General features: G+C 44.1%; 3 protein-coding genes across 3 annotated transcripts in view; 2 read left to right on the forward strand and 1 right to left on the reverse strand.

Annotated features, from left to right (window-relative positions):
• The window catches only part of LOC134468506 (uncharacterized), a 2716-nt gene extending 937 nt beyond the window's left edge, over positions 1-1779 (forward strand). Inside the window, exons 3-4 of the mRNA XM_063222427.1 lie at positions 230-307; positions 954-1779. Coding sequence (XP_063078497.1) covers positions 230-307; positions 954-1012 — 137 coding nt within the window. The 3' untranslated portion in view covers positions 1013-1779. The remainder of the gene's footprint in view (positions 1-229; positions 308-953) is intronic.
• Positions 1780-2321: 542 nt separating this feature from the next.
• On the reverse strand, positions 2322-17744 carry ddx1 (DEAD (Asp-Glu-Ala-Asp) box helicase 1). The gene is made up of 26 exons (XM_063223268.1): positions 17696-17744; positions 17532-17583; positions 17208-17271; positions 17090-17119; positions 16553-16649; positions 16013-16060; positions 15611-15694; positions 14436-14519; positions 14096-14172; positions 13726-13798; positions 13392-13468; positions 12885-12999; positions 10461-10599; positions 10169-10229; positions 9766-9864; positions 9432-9521; positions 8615-8803; positions 8006-8057; positions 6919-7065; positions 6636-6727; positions 6136-6208; positions 5844-5916; positions 5617-5659; positions 5182-5277; positions 4566-4686; positions 2322-4141 (listed from the first exon to the last, which is right to left on the reverse strand). Exons 1-26 carry the CDS (start codon positions 17709-17711, stop codon positions 4011-4013), a joined length of 2223 nt encoding a protein of 740 aa, XP_063079338.1. The 5' UTR covers positions 17712-17744; the 3' UTR covers positions 2322-4010.
• Positions 17745-18038: 294 nt separating this feature from the next.
• The window catches only part of nbas (NBAS subunit of NRZ tethering complex), a 269476-nt gene continuing 267629 nt past the window's right edge, over positions 18039-19885 (forward strand). The window contains exons 1-2 of the mRNA XM_063223269.1: positions 18039-18131; positions 18681-18732. Coding sequence (XP_063079339.1) covers positions 18039-18131; positions 18681-18732 — 145 coding nt within the window. The remainder of the gene's footprint in view (positions 18132-18680; positions 18733-19885) is intronic.

The following is a 19885-nucleotide window of genomic DNA, read 5'->3' on the forward strand; positions in this document are numbered from 1 at the left end:
TAGTCTGAGTAAAATGTTATAAAATTAGGTTTTATTTATTAGATAGGTCTATAGCTCATAGGCCTACACAAAATTAAACAAGTGTGCTTAAAAATGAAGCTACCGGTGACATGATAGACAGTAATGTCAATATATGAGCATGGTTCAAACAGCATCAGAGACAGAGTACAATGCTTCATAGTGTGGTTTGTGATTGGCTGGGTTTGATTTTGCTTCATCTTTTTCGCAGGACGTGTACCAGTGATGGGAGTGAAAGCTCTGTACTGGAGAGCAAAGCAAATGGGAGTGCTGATTGAGGGACAGGATGGTGAGTGGAACTTAAAAGCTATAAAATAAGTTATTTTCACAGTTATTAAAAAAAGATACCTTCCACCACAGGTGACTTCCCAGAATAACCAGACACCACTGTACCCGAGCTGTCTGATCTGTTAGGATCACATTTATGGCATCCCATAATGGGATCTCCCCCCCCCCCCCCCCCCCCCCCCCCCCCCCCCCGGCCCCCCCCCCCCCCCCCCCCCCCCCCCCCCCCCCCCCCCCCCCCCCCCCCCCCCCCCCCCCCCCCCCCCCCCCCCCCCCCCCCCCCCCCCCCCCCCCCCCCCCCCCCCCCCCCCCCCCCCCCCCCCCCCCCCCCCCCCCCCCCCGCGCCCCTTCACTGTCTAACAAGTGTCAGAGATGGCTCATTTGATTACCACCTTGAACGTGCTGTATAGCCTTGCCTTAACATGACTGAAAAGACAAGAGTAGGGAATATTAATTATTATGAAATAAAATGCATTTGTCACGCGCACAATTCTAACTTGTACATCTTGTATGGGTATTGTATAGGTACTCTAGGTGTAATGTATGTATACTGTCTATGTCTAATTGTTTATGTCCACACCTAGAGTCTAGAGTTTATGTCTGTCTGCATGGGAAAAAAACAACTTGACTTGAATCTTTTTATATTTCAGACATTGTTACAGGCAGGCCTATTCCTTGTGGATTTGAAGATGCAGTCAGGGCACATTAGAAATCCTCAGCCACAGATGGGAACTGCGGCCTACACCTTCAGGGGCTGGGATGATTAGTTGATGAACTTTATTACGGTACATTGGACAATGGGGTTAACATTCAGGGATGGAGGTGGACATTCCTCATGTTGGACAACAGGAGCTCCTCATATCCACGCCTACTACTGCACTTTATTGTTTTGTGACCCACCCGAACTGTTTTTATTTTAAATGTGGATGGGGGTGGTAGTTTCTGTCAAGTTGGACAATTTTGGTTTGGGGGTTGTGACATTACGGTATATGATAACAGTTTGATTCTTATTTCATATTCATCATGTTGATTAGGCTATTGAAAAATTAGACTGTAACACACCTATTTATTATATTGAAATTAAAACATATTTATTTTACAATAAACACAAATTATTTTAACCAGAAACAATGATGCTTCTTGACTCCTCTTTCAAGGTTTTGAACAGCTTTCATTCACAAGGCCTTATTACCAGTGAATGCTGAAATTGATTTAACTATTGTCCACTATCTGTGAATGTGTGCCAGTCTACTTTATAGTTATGATGATGTGCTATCTATATTAGGATATTTAGATTGATTTGATGTTGATTGATTATAACATATTCAATACAATATACATGTAACCCTTATAAAATATTTCAAAAGAAGTTTACCGCACACTTTCTTAACTTAATGCTTGTTTATTCAGAGCGAACAATGCGTTTCGCCTTTCGAGCAGGGGTCGACCGATACAGGTTTTTTAATGGCCGATGCGATACCGATTTTTTTCCCATCACCCTTGGCCAATACCCGATATTTGGGACCGATATGGGTAAAAAAAAGGGTAAAAAATGACAAATTATCCAGGTCTGAAGTTAAAAATAAACATTCCTTTAACATTATCAAATTGAGGTAGAACTTGTAACATTTAAACACCCACTCTAACAATCAAGTAATGTCTAACAATCAAGTAATAAAAAAATGAGTGTCTTGGTGCTTTTAAAAACCTGAATGACATAAAATAATAAATATTGCGTATCGGCCAAAACCACACGCGTATCGACCGTTACCGATACACTTAAAATATGCAAATATCGGCCCGATACCGATATAAATATCGGTCTATCCTTACTTTCGAGTGCGTCATCAGGTTTGCTCAGGCATTGCCTGATGATGCACAGAGGCGAATCTCTGAATAAACCAGCATAAAGTCAAGAAAGTGCACAGTAAACTTTTTTCTTTTGAAGTATTGAACACTCCTGTGTTCTCTGAATAACATACACATGCACACATAACAAAACTCACCCAAAACTCCAGTATTGATGCTGTAGCTTTAATTAATCAAAGAAAGAGAAGCCGTTTAACAACTGAAAATAACAATAAAAACCATCATCCTTCTAAAGGACAGAGAAAACAAATATGAACGTATAATAGTAACCTCCGAAACAAAATCTCACATGATCTCATGTGAGGACTCTCAAACTTCATCAAGGGCCCCCACTTGCCCCTAAGTGAGCATGTGTAAGGGGGGGACCAATCACATCAAGCTGTTAGTGTTTATCTTCTGATGGCTGACCAACTTCACGCAGCAGAACAACACGCCATGGTCAGATAATTCATTTTGTAGCATGTACACATGAACACACACACGCACACACACACACACACATGAACGCACACACAATTTGATAACGCTACAGCCATGGTGAAATGATGCATTGCGTTCAGCTGCTAAGCAGCGAACCACGCTTGTGCACACGCACACACACACACACACACACACACACGACCCCAGAGAGTAATTACAGATTCAGCTGCTCTGTGCCTCTGTACAGACGTGTGTCTGTGTAAGATGTTGCCATTCGTGTGTGTGTGTGTGTGTGAGCACTCAGAGGCAGATGAGATCAGCTCAAGACACTTTAGAACAGCTGAGCGATTAGAAACACCAGAAGTGCTTGCATGCCATTCTTCAACAGCCGCTGGATGGGCAGGTGGAGGAGGTTTGCGTGTGTGTGTGTGTTTGTTTGGTGGGTGTGTGTATGCGCGGGTCCACACATATGAACAGCTGTTGGTGTGGTAAACCCAGTCACATTTGTATGCCTCACTTCTGAATGATGCAAACAGCTACTTGGATTACAACTCCCAGTGTGTGTTTACAATGTTATAAACAACCTGTGTGTGTGTGTGTGTGTGTGTCTGCGCGTGCGTGCGTGCGTGCGTGTCTGTGTACAAGTGCGGCCGTTCATATCAACTTTTGGAAGGTTTAGATAGCGCATGTGTGTATGTGCACGCGCGTGTGTGAAGGTTTTGAACAACTGGTTGGAACAGGCCTGTACGTTTGTGGTTGAGCAACTTGGAAGGCTTTGAGGAGCGTGTGTGTGTTTGTGTGTGTGTGTGCTATAGACGGCTTTACACAGCTGGTTGGGTAGGTATCCTGTGTGTGTGTGTGTGTGTGTGTGTGTGTGTGTGCGCGTGCACGCTTTAGAGGGCTTTAAACAGCTGGTTGCGTGTGTGCGTGTGTGTGTATGTGCTTTAGAACAGTGGTTCTCAACTGGAACAGTCTTGGGACCCACCATTTTCCACTCTCATTCCGTCGCGACCCAATGTTTTTAGCGTTCAAATCAATTCAATGCAATTCTCAAAATGTAACCAAGCCTCGAATGACTGGTTGCACGCTATCTATCTCGCATAAACATTCAGATTGTATCTATGACGACAGATGACAGTGAGTTCACTAGCCTATCAAAATAAAAGTTTTAAATTGTTGCAGGAAAAGTTAGATTTTGTTTTTTTTTAGAATTACGTTTTGTTTTTACACCAAGGCTCCGCGACCCACTCATGACCCCTCCGCGACCCACTTTTGGGTCGCGACCCACCAGTTGAGAAACACTGCTTTAGAGGGCTTTAAACAGCTGGTTGCGTGTGTGCGTGTGTGTGTGTGTATGTGCTTTAGAAGGCTTTAAACAGCTGATTGTGTGTGTGTGTGTGTGTGTGTGTGTGTGTGCTTTAGAAGGCTTTAAACAGCTGATTGGGCAGGTATCCCAGGTGTAGGAAGGATGTCTGGGCCTCCCTCTCCAGGCTGGCCAACTCCGATACCGTAGGAGCCAGGATGTCCACATGGCCCTTGTAACTGCCACCTAGAACACACACACACGCACACGCACACGCACACGCACACGCACACGCACACGCACACACACACACACGCGCACACACACACACACACACACGCACACGCACACGCACACGCACACGCACACGCCTCATGTCATGCATTTATGTTTGACTTTGATAGAAAAATGGATGGATAGATATTTAAAAAAAACACACAAAAAAACACATTTCCCCAACTCTCCCTACCGCTTTCTTCAAACCCCCCCCACCCCAATCATCTTTTCCCTCCCCGACATTAATTCACATGAAAAAGACATGCCAAGGGTGTTTGACACTGATGGCACTGAAGTTAATAACATTACCTGGCATTCATGTACACACGTATGCAATCACACACACGCACATGCACACGCGCACGCACGCACGCACGCACGCACAGGTACATACCTCCCAGTGCCCTGCGCTGTCCATAGGTCACCTTGCCATCAAACTCGTCCACGGGCACTTTGATGTCAGGCTCACACTGAGTGATGACACAGTTCAGATGCTCCTCAATCTCTGACAGCAGCTGGGGAGAGAGAGAGAGAGAGAGAGAGAGAGAGAGAGAGAGAGAGAGAGAGAGCAAGATAAAGAGAGAGCAAGAGTGAGACAGAGAGAGAGAGAGAGCAAGAGAGTGCAGGACAAAGAGAGGCAGAGAGAGAGAGAGCAAGACAGCGAGAGAGAGAGACAGAGAGAGAGAGAGAGGGCGAGACGGAGAAGGCGAAAGGGAGAGAGAGAGAGAGAGATAGAGAGAGAGAGAGAGTGTTTTTCCTTGAGCAAAGAGAGTGGTCCTTGCTCTAAGATTTGGCAATTGATTGTGACATGAACATGAGCAAGGTGTTTTTACCAAAATGGTAATGGCCAATTTCTCATCATGACCATCTTCATGACTTAAGACTTTCTGTAATGTCATAGCAATGCTGCTACGATGTAGTTGAATTAAGTTATTTTTTTTTTGTTGAGCAAAGAGTGGTCACTGAGCTAAGATATGGCCATTGAGTGTGACGTGAAGGTGAGCTCCAACCTGCTTCTCGTTGTACCAGATGGTGCAGCCTCCATCCTCCTTTAGACGGGTGTTGTAGCAGCCCCTACCTCGGTTAGCACACACGTGGTACCACACCTACTCACACAGACACACACACAGACAGACGTAAACACACACACGTAAACACACACACGTAAACACACACACGTAAACACACACACACGTAAACACACACACACACAGACACACACACACACACACACACACACACACACACACACACACACACACACACACACACACACACACACACACACACACACACACACACACACACACACACACACACACACACACACACACGTCAGGATATGGTTCAGTAGTTGTAAAGATTTAAATCATTTTATTCAAATCACTGTGTTTCACTCTTTTCGTCATATTATTTTTTTTATGTACTGGAACATAAAGTCATACCTTCTCCTTTTCCATGGCAACCAGAGAGATGGCCAGGCCCATTCTGATTGGACGGGATGGACAGCACATTATTATTGTACACACTACAGTATACCCGGAAACACTATGCAGGAAGCACAACCATCTTACAGAAAACACTTTATTTAAAAAAAAGACAACACAAACAAACACACTACCTTATTTAAAACAGAAAATGTTTTAAGACCAAAGAAAAGAAACGTGCTCACCTCTCTGCTCGACCCACTCTGCCAATGCGGTGCACATAATTCTGTTTCTCATCGGGGAGGGTGACGTTTATCACTAGACACACACACACACACACACAAACATTGTCACAAACACAAACGCACAAAACAAAACAGTGCAATGCTGACACTTAGTGGTAGAACTTCAACATGAATTACATGTGACCACCATTGCATCCATGCAAATACACATGTACAATAAATAAAAAAAAACCTCATTAACAGAAAAGAAACATGTGAAAGTGTGAGGACTGCTAGGCTTCAGGCGCCTTACCGTAGGGCACGCCGTGGATGTCAATGCCTCTGGCTGCCACATCTGTGCAGATCAGAAACTTCACTTCCTGTTTCTGTGGTGACATCACGGGAAACAAATGCAGTCGGTCACCATGACAGCATGTTCTACAACAGTGGTTTTCAACCTTTTTGGAAACAGACGCCCCCTGGACCTCATCATGAGCCTCCCAATGCCCCCTGGACCTCATCATAAGCCTGCCAACACCCCAGTTAGTATTAAACAATAGCATGGACAAATGTCCCCCAATGGCAACTAAGCCCCACCCCATCTCAGCTGTCTCCTTCTCAATACACCCCCCCCCCCGGCCCCATAATGTCCCCTGGGGGGCTGTTGAGTCCCCATTGAGAAACACTATTCTAAACGATTATAGTAGTCTGTAGCAGTGTTGTGAGGGTGAACCACAAGGAGCAAAACGTTTCAAATGAGTGCAGTGGTTGAACACGGGGCTGGTGTGTGTGTTGTAGAGGTGTTGGCCTTACCTTGAATCTCTCCAGATTACTCTTGCGCTCGTTTGGTTTTCGGTCACCGTGGAGGCAGACACAGGAAAACTGGTGGCCTTTCTTGTCTGGTCCTGTCAATTAGACGTAGGCAGTGAGGTAACACAGAGACAGACAACGGCACACAAAAAAAGTAGAGAAAGAAAGAAAGAAAGAAAGAAAGAAAGAAAGAAAGAAAGAAAGAAAGAAAGAAAGAAAGAAAGAAAGAAAGAAAGAAAGAAAGAGAGAGAGAGAGAGAGAGAGAGAGAGAGAGAGAGAGATTCACCTCCCCCCTGCTGCATGAAGTACTGCTCCATGTTGTCACAGTCTATCTTGGTCCTGCAGAAGATGATGGCCTGGTCCATCTTGTGCTCCTTGATGGCTCGCACCGTATACTCCCCCTTCAGGATCTTAATCGCCTCCGACCATAGCTCTACACACACACACACGCACACACACGCACACACACGCACACACACACACACACACACACACACACACACACACACACACACACACACACACACACACAATTATACTATGAATTAATGGATTTTGATCACATCTCTACACTCGTGCATATGCATGATATACACAACACTACATATACAGATCACACCATGTACGTGTATACACACACATACACACACACACACCATTCCTCCTTCAGGATCTTGATGGCTTTTTATTACTACATCTTCATTTGTTTTGACCACAGGAAGAACAGTGCTTCTAATAGAAGATAACTGATGTGTTGTCAATAAAGCAATCAATCAATCAATCAACCTCTACACTCGCATGGGCGCACACTTTCAGTGTGTGAATGCGTGTGCATACACACACTAACAAACATACATACACACACACACACACACACACACACACACACGCTACACTATGAACAAAGATGCACACACCCACGTCCACATACACACCCACGGACTGTATGTACGCGCACACGCACACAACTTAGAGACTCCTTAACATTTACATGTAATGAGCCAGAGATTCTTTAAGTATAGAGATATGCCAACATAATAGGTTTCTATGGGCACCTAACATGACCAGGTTCCGGTCTGCCTAAAGGGGCGTGTCATAATGCTCCTAGCATTGAATAGAACAGTCCTCAGGTCTGCCTAGGTCTGCCTAAAGGGGGATTTCCCCCCCCAATAATAGAACCCGGAAACAATGGGCCAATGGAACCTCTCTCTCTCTACTCTCTCTGAATGAGCTCTGATAAGCCAGAGAGCAGAGAATAAGGAGGAGTGGATTTGGAATGAAGGAGTGGATTTGGAATGAGGAGGGGTGGATTTGGAATGACGACAGATGATGATGATGATGATGATGGGGAGGAAAATGAGGAAGAACATTACCTGGACTGTTGGCTCCAGGCCTAGTGTTGTCCTTGGCATGTACCTCATCAGTCTGAAAATAGAGAAGGTAAATAAACTTCCTTACTACTAAAGAAATAAAACAGTTTTGAGAAAAAGTATTTTTCACACGGCTTTCATCAGTACATGAGCAGCAAGTGCAGTGCAAAATAAAGGTGTGTGTGTGTGTGTGTGTGTGTGTGTGTGTGTGTGTGTGTGTGTGTGTGTGTGTGTGTGTGTGTGTGTGTGTGTGTGTGTGTGTGTGTGTGTGTGTGTATGTCTGTGTGTGTTCTACATCTTGACGTGATTCCCTTTCAGGGTAGAATATGGGTGTACTCAAAGTAACGTCCCTGTGCACAACCGCTGTCCAGGTGCTGGTGATGTGCAGTAAGAGTAATCCAAGTAAATGAAGGATGAATCACCGCACACTGGTATCTTTGCTGGTAGTTCATTTGGTGAGCAACGCGTTTCGCTACTGCTTCATCAGGTTCACTCTCTGAACCTGATGAAGCAGTAGCGAAACGCGTTGTTCACCAAATAAACTACCAGCAAAGATACCAGTGTGCGGTGATTCATCCTTCATTTACTTAGAATATGGGTGTGTTCTCTTACTCTGATGTGGTTCTTGCCCAGTCTCTCCCACAGGTTGTCCTTCTTGGGGTTGACGGGCACCACCACGTGGTGCACGGTCTCGGGCACCGAGTCCTCCCCCTTCAGGTCCACCCAGGTGGGGAAGTGCATGATCTTCTCCGACAGCTTCTTCACGTCAAAGGAGTGCAGCGTGGCCGAGCACACGATCACCTACATATACAGACAGACAGAAAGACACGAACACACATACACACAGTGGGCATCAGTATGAGGGAGGGTAGTGCAGAGCTTCTGAGACCATGTGACCAGTACACAGACAACGTCTTTATCAAAACATTGTACTGCATGAATGTAATATCTGCAGATTACACCAATCCATTGGGCCTGAAAACTATTCACATCATTATCATGTTTTCAAACATTTCTTTATTGATTTTTTTTCATTAACACAACATCATTAACACAACACATGCTCATGTTTTAAACATGCTGTACATATGCCAAAAAAGCATGGAGAGAGAGAGAGAGAGAGAGAGAGAGAGAGAGAGAGAGAGAGAGAGAGAGAGAGAGAGAGAGAGAGAGAGAGAGAGAGAGAGAGAGACCGACAGACAGACACACAAATAGATGAATGGGCATGTGATGGCGTGACCATCACTAGGGTTGTGGGTGTGTTCTGACTTGTCACGCCAACGAGCCTGGCTCTTTGGTGTAGCGGTCAGAGCCCCAGTTTACTACCCCAGAAAGTCTGGGTTCTAGTCCCAGCTGGGCAACTCTACTCCCCTTCGCTACAGGGCAACAACACATCACAGAGTGTACGGTGTGGTGTTTGAGTCCTGACCTGCAGTCTCTTCCCGTCAGAGGTGACTTGTGGGATCTGGTTGTAGATCTTCATGATGAAGTCTGTGTAGCCCGCCGACAGGAGCCCGTCCTGGGGGAGAGGGTAAGAGGGTGCTATTCATTCTATTATTGACCGAAGCGACTCACGAGGAGGACTTCCAAGCAAGTATAGGGTGTGGGGTGAGTGAACAGGACTGTAGGCTTAATTGCTGATGTTGCTGGGACAAAAAAAAATCCAATTCGGATTCAGAATCAGAAAGATAGAAATCAAAGGATACAGATCGAAATGGACCGATACAGAAAGACAGACAGTAAGGGGGGGTGGGGGTACTTACACACTCGTCCAGTACAAAGAAGCGGACTTGGGAGAGGTTGAGCTTTCCTGTGGAAATAAGATCCTCCATTCTCCCAGGCGTACCCACTACAATATCCACCTGAGGGCGAGAGAGAGAGAGAGAGAGAGAGAGAGAGAGAGAGAGAGAGAGAGAGAGAGAGAGAGAGAGAGAGAGAGAGAGAGAGAGAGAGAGAGAGAGAGAGAATAAGAACAAAAGAGGAAATGAAAACACAAATAATGTCAAAACACATTCACGCTATCCACAATTGTTCATATTTACTTTGTTTTCTACTGAACAGCTAGTGATCATTGTTATGTGTATGACGCGGAAAACGGTAAATACAAAGCAAAAGGTAATGAAATATACATGCAATATAAAATGCAATGACATCCAATCCACATACCCCCTGCTCCAAGACTGCCAACTGCTCCTTTGCAGCCACTCCACCTATCACCAGCAGATCCCTGCAACACACACACACACACACACACACACACACACACACACACACACACACACACACACACACACACACACACACACACACACACACACACACACACACACACACACACACACACACACACACACACACACACACGTCAAAGACTTCTTATATGAATTTGTACTGCAAGTTAAAGCCATTTTGAAAGGCGTGGATATGTAATGCGACAGCATACAGGAGGCATACTAACCGAACTTTGGGGTTGTCGACGTACTTCTTGAACTGGTTGACGACGCGGTGGGTCTGCTCCGCCAGCTCCTTGGAGGGCTCGATGATGATGGCCTTTGGGGCGTTATTCATCACCTTCACCTGGCTCACCTTAGCACTCCCTACACACACGCGCACACACACACACACAAAAATGCATGGGTATATGATCATCAACACTGTGCTGAGTACGATTACTGGATTTGCTAAAGAAATGATGGAAGATAGGACAGGCATCCTACAATCACCAAAAACCATAACCATTCGTCTCTGTTTCTGTCCCACAAAAACAAAAGCCATTTGACAGGTCACGTCTTTGTTTGGTCAGTATCAGGATCAGTCTGAGGCAGTGTTTGCCCTTATTTGATAGTAGGGCTCAACGATTTTAAGAAAAAAAATTGAAATTGTGATTCCTTTGACAGACATTGCGATTTCGATTTCCGCCACAATTTTTCCCCTTACTTTAAATCAAGTTTCAGTGCACTGGGCTCTGTTCTCATGCTCCACAACAGTTGCTCCGGTGCAAGTGACTGTCTTTACTAGTGGGGCAATAGGCAGAGCATATATACAGTGCCCTCCATAATTATTGGCACCCCTGGTTGAGATGTGTTAAAAGCCTTAAAATAAATTCAGTGTTTATTGCAGAAGAATACTGTCACACTGAAAATTTTAGGAAAATGTAGCCTTCAACACAAATGAATTGTAGGAAAATAAAAAAAATCCCTGACTAAAAAATAATTATTTTTCATTAAATCACCTGTTCCACAATTATTGGCACCCTTAACAATTCCCAGGAAATAAATATAATTGAAGCATTTCTGTCATTTCTACAGTAGTTTACAAAGTTTACCAGAGTATGTAGGAACATTTAATTAGTAATTCATCACTTCCTGTTTCCCTGGGGTATAACTATGACGTGACACCGAGGCCATTTCTCTTATCCACTCTTAAACATGGGAAAGACAAAGGAACACAGCATACAAGTGAGGCAGATGTGCGTCGACCTTCACAGGTCAGGCAGAGGCTACAAGAAGATTGCCACTCAACTGCAGCTGCCCATATCTACTGTGAGAGGAATAATTAAGAAGTTCAAAACAACTGGAACAGTGGTAAACAAGCCTGGACGAGGACCCAAGTTTATTTTGCCACCACGCACAGTGAGGAGGATGGTAAGAGAAATCAAAATATCTCCAAAGCTCACTGTTACAGAATTACAACAAATGGTAGCATCCTGGGGTCACAAAGTCTCCAAATCAACCATCAGGCGCTGTCTACACGCCAACAAGCTGTTTGGGAGGCATGCACGGAGAAAACCTTTCCTCACCCACAATCATAAACGCAAACGTCTGGAGTTCGCCCAGCGGTATTGGGGCTTCAACTGGGACCGTGTGCTTTGGTCAGATGAGACCAAGATTGAGCTTTTTGGCAACAAACACTCTAAGTGGGTCTGGCATGCCACGAAAGATGCGCATGCTGAAAAGCACCTCATACCCACTGTGAAGTATGGGGGTGGGTCAGTGATGCTGTGGGGCTGTTTCGCTTCCAAAGGCCCTGGGAAGCTTGTTAGGGTGCATGGCATCATGAATGCTTTGAAATACCAGGACATTTTAAATCAAAATCTGTTGCCCTCTGCCAAAAAGCTGAAGATGGGTCGTCACTGGGTCTTTCAGCAAGACAATGACCCTAAACATATGGCCAAATCTACACAGAAATGGTTAACCAGACACAAAATCAAGCTCCTCCCATGGCCATCTCAGTCCCCAGACCTCAACCCCATTGAGAACCTGTGGGGTGAGCTGAAGAGGAGAGTACAGAGGAGAGGACCCAGGTCTCTGGATGATTTAGAGAGATTCTGCAAAGAGGAATGGCTGAAGATCCCTCTTTCTGTCTTTTCCCATCTTGTGAAACATTATAGGAGAAGATTAGGTGCTGTTTTGTTGGCAAAATATTAACAACAGGGGTGCTAATAATTGTGACACACATTATTTGATGTCAAATAATTATTTCTTTATGTGGGATTTTTTCCCCACTGAATAAATGCACTTGTATTGAAGGTTGGATTTTTCTCTTTTTTTCCATTAAGGTCCCATATTATTTAGAGAAAAATAATAATAATTGGAAGCTAAAAAACACATCTCAACCAGGGGTGCCAATAATAATGGAGGGCACTGTAAATGCAATTATTCACGAAACAAAACATGGATCAGTTTAGGAGCATGTTTTTTTCTGGCTTTCACGGTCCCAAAATCGGGGTGTCTGTGATCAGGATTTTCGGTCTAAAACGATAGATCTTTCAGCCCTATTTGATAGGACACAGCATGCTGGAGCACAACACTCCCAGTCTGAATCCATTTTGTCTATTTTCACACTTTTTTCCTCCTCCCAAGCCCATGAACAAGAGCCTTACCTGTCTGTGTGGATTTGACGGCGTGTCCCTCAGGAGCCTGGTTCAGAGCCACAAAGCCCTCCGCTGGCTTAAATTTGAAGCTCTCATCTCCAAAGTTAAACTTCAGCTCAGCGTTCTGACAGAGACAAGGGAGCAGCGAGGACAGGAGAGGAGGGAGAGGAGAGGAGGGGAAGAGGGAAAGAAGGGAGAAGAGAGGAGAGGGCAGGAGAGGAGAGGAGAGAGATTAGGAGGAGAGAAGGGGAGGAGGGGAAGGAGAGGAGACAGGAGCAGGAGGAGAGACGGAAGGAGGTGAGACCGTTGCAAAGTTACAGAGAAGACACCACAAGCCCATCTTGTTGCTGGAACATGTGAAGCCTATGATAATGATATCAGTGAATAATCTTTATTGTGTCATCTATTTGTCAAACAACATGAGGAATACATCGTGTGTGTGTGTGTGTGTGTGTGTGTGTGTGTGTGTGTGTGTGTGTGTGTGTGTGTGTGTGTGTGTGTGTGTGTGTGTTGCACCTTGAGCACGCAGGAAGCAAAGAATGGTTGCCCTTTCAGCTGCTCTGGGATGGTGAAAGCCAGGCCCAGGTCAATACCTGGCACACAAAAAGACACACAACACATGGTATGATACCATACACATAATGGTAGGCTACCCGACTGATTACTATAAGAGACAGTGGCCTTTTGTCTTTCGATGCATGGCTGTGGTGTGTCACTCATTTAAAAATGTAGATTTATTTTTTGTGGAAGGATTATATTCTTTGTTTTCTTTGAACAACTAATGTCAGTAAAATCTGACATTAGTTGTTCAAAGAAAAAAAATATTAAAAAATAAAAATAATCATCTTACCATTCTTGGAGAAGGAAATCTGAGATTTCTCAAGATCCAGGTAGCAGCCGATTGTGTCGTGCATGGTGAACTCCTGTGTGTATTTCAAAGAAACATATTGGGCTATAATGAGCAGTGTTGCCAGATGTGTCTGATCAAATCCCTCAAAAACCGCCTTAAATTCCACCCAAACTTCAACAAATTGTATTAATTTCTATGGGCATAAAAACCAGACCAGTGGCCGATCTTAACCATTTTTACCCGCAGACGGCTTTCCCAAGCAGCCCAATTGGGCGGGTAACCGCCAAATCTGGCAACACTGATAATGAAAAGATATTCGGGTAATTGAGCTCATCTTCATGGCACAGCTATTTCAGCTGCTGCACCGTACCTCGCCATAGCTGTCAAACTGCTTATTGTTGGACTTCTTCCCGGTTCCTCCAAATCCAAATCCATATTTATCAGTTCCTGGTGGAGAGAGACATGCAGTGCATCACCAAACAGCTGAGACACACGCTGGAGGATAGACAACCTTTTTTCTCTCTCTCTCTCTCTCTCTCTCTCTCTCTCTCTCTCTCTCACACACGCACGCACACGCACGCACGCACGCACGCGCACACACAATGAGAACAAACCATCAGCCAGAGGTGTATAAAGATGGTACATGCTGCTGGTGTCGTAATTACATCGTCGCTAACTACACAGCGCTGCCATCCCAGGATCTGACTCACCTAAGTCCAGTGCAGCCTGACTTGTAGACCAGCCAATTCGACACAGTCCCTGATCATGGCAGGACACCTCGTAGTAATACTTCCCTGCACACACAACAAAAAACAGTATTTTCATGAACTCATAGTCCCTGCGCACACAAACACAGTGTTTGCTCTCTTTTTTTTAAAAAAAAGGGCTTTTTGCCAAACTATTTTTGACAGACAGTGGAGGAGAGACAGGAAATGAGTGGGGAGAGAGAGACATGAGGAAGGATCTGCAAATGATCGGGCCGGAACCGAACCCAGGTCGCCACCGCAGCAACACAGTGCCCCACCACCAGGCCACGGCAGGGCCAGACAATACAGTGTTTTCATGTGAGCTCTGTTATTACCTACATAAGCAGAGAAGAGTGAACTTTAAGCTGCACGTGTGTGTTATTCAGCATTTTATATCATTTGTATTATTCTACACGTGTGCCATTTTATCTTGACTAAAAGGGACAGGGTCTCCTGTTACTGTGTGCTGTTATCTTATGTGCGCATTAGTGAATGCATTATATTATTACAACAAGCCTATTAACATACTGTGCATTTCAGAGCATGTGTGTGGTATGTGCACGGTAGTGCATTTAGGTCATTACCGCATGTGCATGGCCGTGCTTGTGTGTCATGTACAAACATTAGGAGATGCATATTATTATTATTGCAATTATGTGTAGATTGACAAAAAAAATAGCATTTCAGTGTGTTATTATTTTTGCGCTATAGCAACCATAAGCAGCTTGTAAAAGACTGATATTAGGGTGTATGTCTGTACTATTTGTACATGTCCAGTTAGCCTTAGTTGTCTCACCTTTAGTGACGCCCTGTGTGTGTATTTGTGTGTGTGTGTGTATTTGTGTGTGTGTGTGTGAATGCATTTTGTACATGACCAGTTAGCAGCACATGCTACTTCACCTTTAGAGACTGCCTGTGCCTGTGCCTGTGTGTGTGTGCGTGTGTGTGTGTGTATTACATGTACATGACCAGTTAGCAGCACGTTGTCTCACCTTTAGAGACTACCTGTGTGTGTGTGTGTGTGTGTGTGTGTGTGTGTGTGTGTGTGTGTGTGTGTGTGTGTGTGTGTGTGTGTGTGTGTGTGTGTGTGTGTGTGTGTGTGTTACTTGTAGATGACCAGTCAGCCTCGGTTGTCTCACCTTTCGTGACGCCCTGTGTGGACCGGCAGCCGTGCCACTCCTTAAACTCACGGCTCTGACAGCACAGACCGTCCGCACCAATGGCTGCACAGAGGAACAAAAACATTCAAGTGAAGTGAATGTATTATGACTAGGGCGTTACATTAACACCAGCCAACCGGCCAAATGCTGGTGAAAATATAGTTTGGCTATACATACCGGTAGGCAATGTATAGCCCTGATTATTACCATCTTTTTAAAAAAGGACATTTGATGCAAATAAATGATTCAGTGTACTTTATAACCAGATGCAGGAAAAGGACTTGAAAATAGATATACATCATGACAGAAATGAGTTAGTAAGCTTAAACCTAATATAAACAAATGTAAGAGAAAGACTTGATTTACGTCATGACGACTCACCAAAAGCTGTGCTTCTGTCATAAGGGTTCATCTGCCATTTGTTGAACACTGGAGATCGGAGAGAGAGATGCATGATCAAGCACAATATCCTCACACAAAGTGGGCACTTCATCGACCGTCATACAACTGAGGTCAATCACGGTGATCAGTCTGTTAATATGACTAGAATCTGCTCATTAAAGAAGCCATTCACTAAAAAGGTTTTTTTCTGACAATGTTGTCTAGCCATACTCCCTTTAATGGTCACATTTACTGAACAGACAGTATGAATAACACACAAATCTGGGCGTAGGCCATATGATCCGAGGGTTTAGTCTTCATGTCCTTACGCATGGGTCAATGATGATTCAGAAGTAGCACACGTATGGGTGGTGCAACCACAAGTAATGCCACTATTCTAGGGCTTAATACATAAAGATCTTTGTTTTTAGTGGCTTATCTAAGAAGCATATCCACTGCAGCACATTAATCCCCAATTACTAGTTAGTTTAGGGGCACTACCACCTGATGTCTAAGCCCCCAAAAACTATGTTTACACACCTGCACCCCCGGTCTTGACCGTGGCCTTGCCCTTCTTCCCTTCCTGCTGGTCCTTCATGGTCTCATACACAATCTGGATCAGAGGGATACTGAAGGCCTGCAGAAAGACACAGTGTTTTTCACACACACCGCAGAGCAACTTCACCCTGATACCAATGTTCCCCTCTAAGCTCTGTGACTCAGCAATCTGCATGGCAAGTATTCATCAAATTATACAAGTAAATGTGGACTGTAGATAAAACACAAACACATTAACATTGAGTCTGCAACAAACAAAGGCATGTGACAACAGACGACGGCTAGTGAGCACACTACAACAACACATGACGTATTGGCCATGTCGATCCTGTATGCTCAAATGTGAAAAATTAAACGAAATGCCGCCTGACACTTCCTTTGATGCCATTAGGCGTATACATGCTGTCATCATCTGATTCCAGAAATAAAAGTAGCCAGGCAGCCAAGCAACCAGCATGCCAAAGAGCATTACTTCACATTGCATCAAAGTGTAAAATTCAAGAACATAGTGCAACTTACACCAGTTTTGCCACTGCCTGTTTCTGCCGCCTGTGAACAACAAAAAGGTAATGTCAGATGGCACTGGTGAACAGCATATTTATCATGAACATTTCTTCTCTTAGTTATGATGGTTTACCATGAGAACGTCTCCTCCTCCAAGAATTAATGGAATTGACTCAGCCTGGATATCAGTCGGGAGTCTAGAGAAATAATAGATCAGTTTAAACGGGTACCACAATAAAGGGGTACCTTTGCACAATTACAGCTGAGGCAGTCGTCAACGTTACGTAGGGCCTATGCCACACACACAACGAGAAGCTACTATGCCTTTCAGATTGACCCCACGATAAGGAAAATGGTATACTCGTAATTCACTGAAACTAGCTACACTTTGAAAAGAATGTCATCGCCCATCAAGGCAAAACTGAACTATGGCTCATCAAATGAATCGGGTACTTACAGCCAGTCCAGCTCCTCCACCGCTTGCCCGATCTCTGGCATTACACCCATTTCTAAAAGACAGATAGAGTTTCTCTTGTATTGACAACGCTTTAATTATTCATATGTATTTATTTGAATAGTGTGAAATCCATTCTACATCAAAATACTGCACAAAAGCCTTACCACCAAATGCAGCCATGATTGCAAGCAAATTCACCAGACAAGACAGACACACCGGATATGACGTTCTGTCGAATTTTGACAGGGTGCAGCAGTATTTGAAGACGTACGTACAACATGAGCAAGCATTTTGAACTGCCCGAGTCTGCGAAATTGTTCTCACATTACTAAATAAAAAGAATATTGTCTTAAATTCTCTATATGTATCAGATTAAAAAAAACTTTAAATTATTTGTGATTGATAAAATACCTCTATAAAGCCAAAGTCTTAAAGGAAACGCGGATTGATACCACGTCAATATAGACCTTCACTGGCCACCGTCCTTTACTTGCAGTTGCTGCAAACATGGCAGTCGATAGTCTTTTGGAAGATGAGGAGGAGAATATTTTGTACGATTTACTCATAAATACCGAATGGCCTCCTGAAACGGACACACAGGTACTAACATATTTATCCTGTCTTTCTGTGCGGAGTTGTGAAGTATTTCTGAATTACAGAGACGTACTTTGCAATGTTGTTGTCCTGGGCGCTCTCCAGCATTTCATGTAACTGAGGCCACGTCGCACAAGTTTACCTTATCGCTCTAGCATTGCATTCATGACAGGTGTCATGTAGAACCGTTCATGGTAGTGTCAGTTGAAATTAACACGACAAAATTGTTTTTTTTGCATTCCTCACCGTATTAGTAAAACTAATGCATGCATCACCATCAGTAGCTTGGGAATGTAAACAACTTTTAAGTCATTCATTTCGTGTGGAGTAGACCGACGGTTTGTCAAGAAGACGTTAGTAAACGGGGCGGTAGGTACCAGAATGATGGAATTGCCATATCCATTGACTGGAAGAGCAACGAAACGGATGACGGTCCACCATCCCTCTGGTACCTAGTAAACCAGTCCCATTCCGTTATCTACTCAACTCTACTGCAAAACATCGTATGCACAATGCACAATTTTAAGCACCAATCATTTTATGTTTGCTCTGCAGTTAAGGGGCTACAAGGAGCACGATTCGTCCTTAATCGCCAAAGCGGTGACAGGTGGGTAACGGTACATGTGCACATAGCACATCAGACAAAATAAAACATGCATGCATGACAGAAGCTAAGGGGCACATAAATAAATGGGAATGATGACAAACACATTGAAAAGTGCATTGGTTGTATAAGAACAGCTGGTCAAACATTGTGCAAAATAACATTTGAAATACAATCAACTTTAACCTAACTTCAACTAAAGAGTCCCATGGTAGTAAGTGTTATCACAACAAATTCAGTAGTCTACTGGGTCCGTGTAACGCTTTGCAGTGCTTTGATCCATTTTCCGAATTTACTTGAAAAAGATGAAAAATGGGTTCAAAATTTCAATTTTCAATTTTCCAGACAACTCAGAAAACAGAAAATTGACGTTGTTTTTTCATTTCATTGTCATTTGTCGGTGGATTTTGAAAGACAAAATATGTGAATTTGAAACCAAAGTAAAATGAGTCAATATTTCAATTTTCAATTTCTGCGTGGTGGTTGGACTGAACCATTCGCGCGGGGAACGGGGGATGTAGGTAGGCTATTGGCTCAAGTAGCGCCAGATGTGTTTGCCTATCCTACAAATGAAATGGATGGCAAGTCAGCTTGTGAGACGTAGGCCTACAACTCGGACAGAATGACTGGCTCAGCTGTAGTCGTAGCCAACCTGCAAACTTTTCAACAACCCGCTTTCACCTCCCCTGCCAACACGCCAGAGACGAACTCAGAACCCAACTCCGAACCGTTGGGCACGCACAGCTTACTGTAGATCAATGGTCGGCAACTCCGTTTGCATATGGGCCAACTCCCCTAAGAATTCAGACAATCAGATTAGGCTGTAGGAAAAAAATCAGTTGCTGCACTTGACAGCAGACTGTGGGCAACATTGCCGTTATAACGCGCGCTTCAAACTTTCCACTGGACTGAAATGACGCGCTCGAGCAATAAGGCACTGCGAATTCATGTCGCTTGCTTTGTTTTAATCACCCTTTAGGCTACACCCGTATACATTTCAAGCCTGTCTTATTTTTGTGAAATGTCAAGATAATATTACAAATAGGCTAATATAAGTCTTGCAGATGCAGATGCAGATGCAGTTTAATAGGCCTAGGCTACTCCACTCATGGACCATTTTGCAGTGTGGTGCCAACTGAGAAATTGGCTGGGAAAT

Source organism: Engraulis encrasicolus, chromosome 18 (genome assembly GCF_034702125.1).
Source record: "Engraulis encrasicolus isolate BLACKSEA-1 chromosome 18, IST_EnEncr_1.0, whole genome shotgun sequence".
In the NCBI taxonomy this organism is placed as follows: domain Eukaryota; kingdom Metazoa; phylum Chordata; class Actinopteri; order Clupeiformes; family Engraulidae; genus Engraulis; species Engraulis encrasicolus.

What these genes read in the sequence shown, in the direction of transcription:
- ddx1 (XM_063223268.1), bottom strand. An exon ending in CAGGCAGTGGCAAAACTGGT is followed by an intron (nt 16,650 to 17,089) that starts GTAAGTTGCACT and finishes GTCTTTCTGCAG; the next exon opens with GCCTTCAGTATCCCTCTGAT. An exon ending in CACACAGGGCGTCACGAAAG is followed by an intron (nt 14,520 to 15,610) that starts GTGAGACAACCG and finishes TTGTGTGTGCAG; the next exon opens with GGAAGTATTACTACGAGGTG.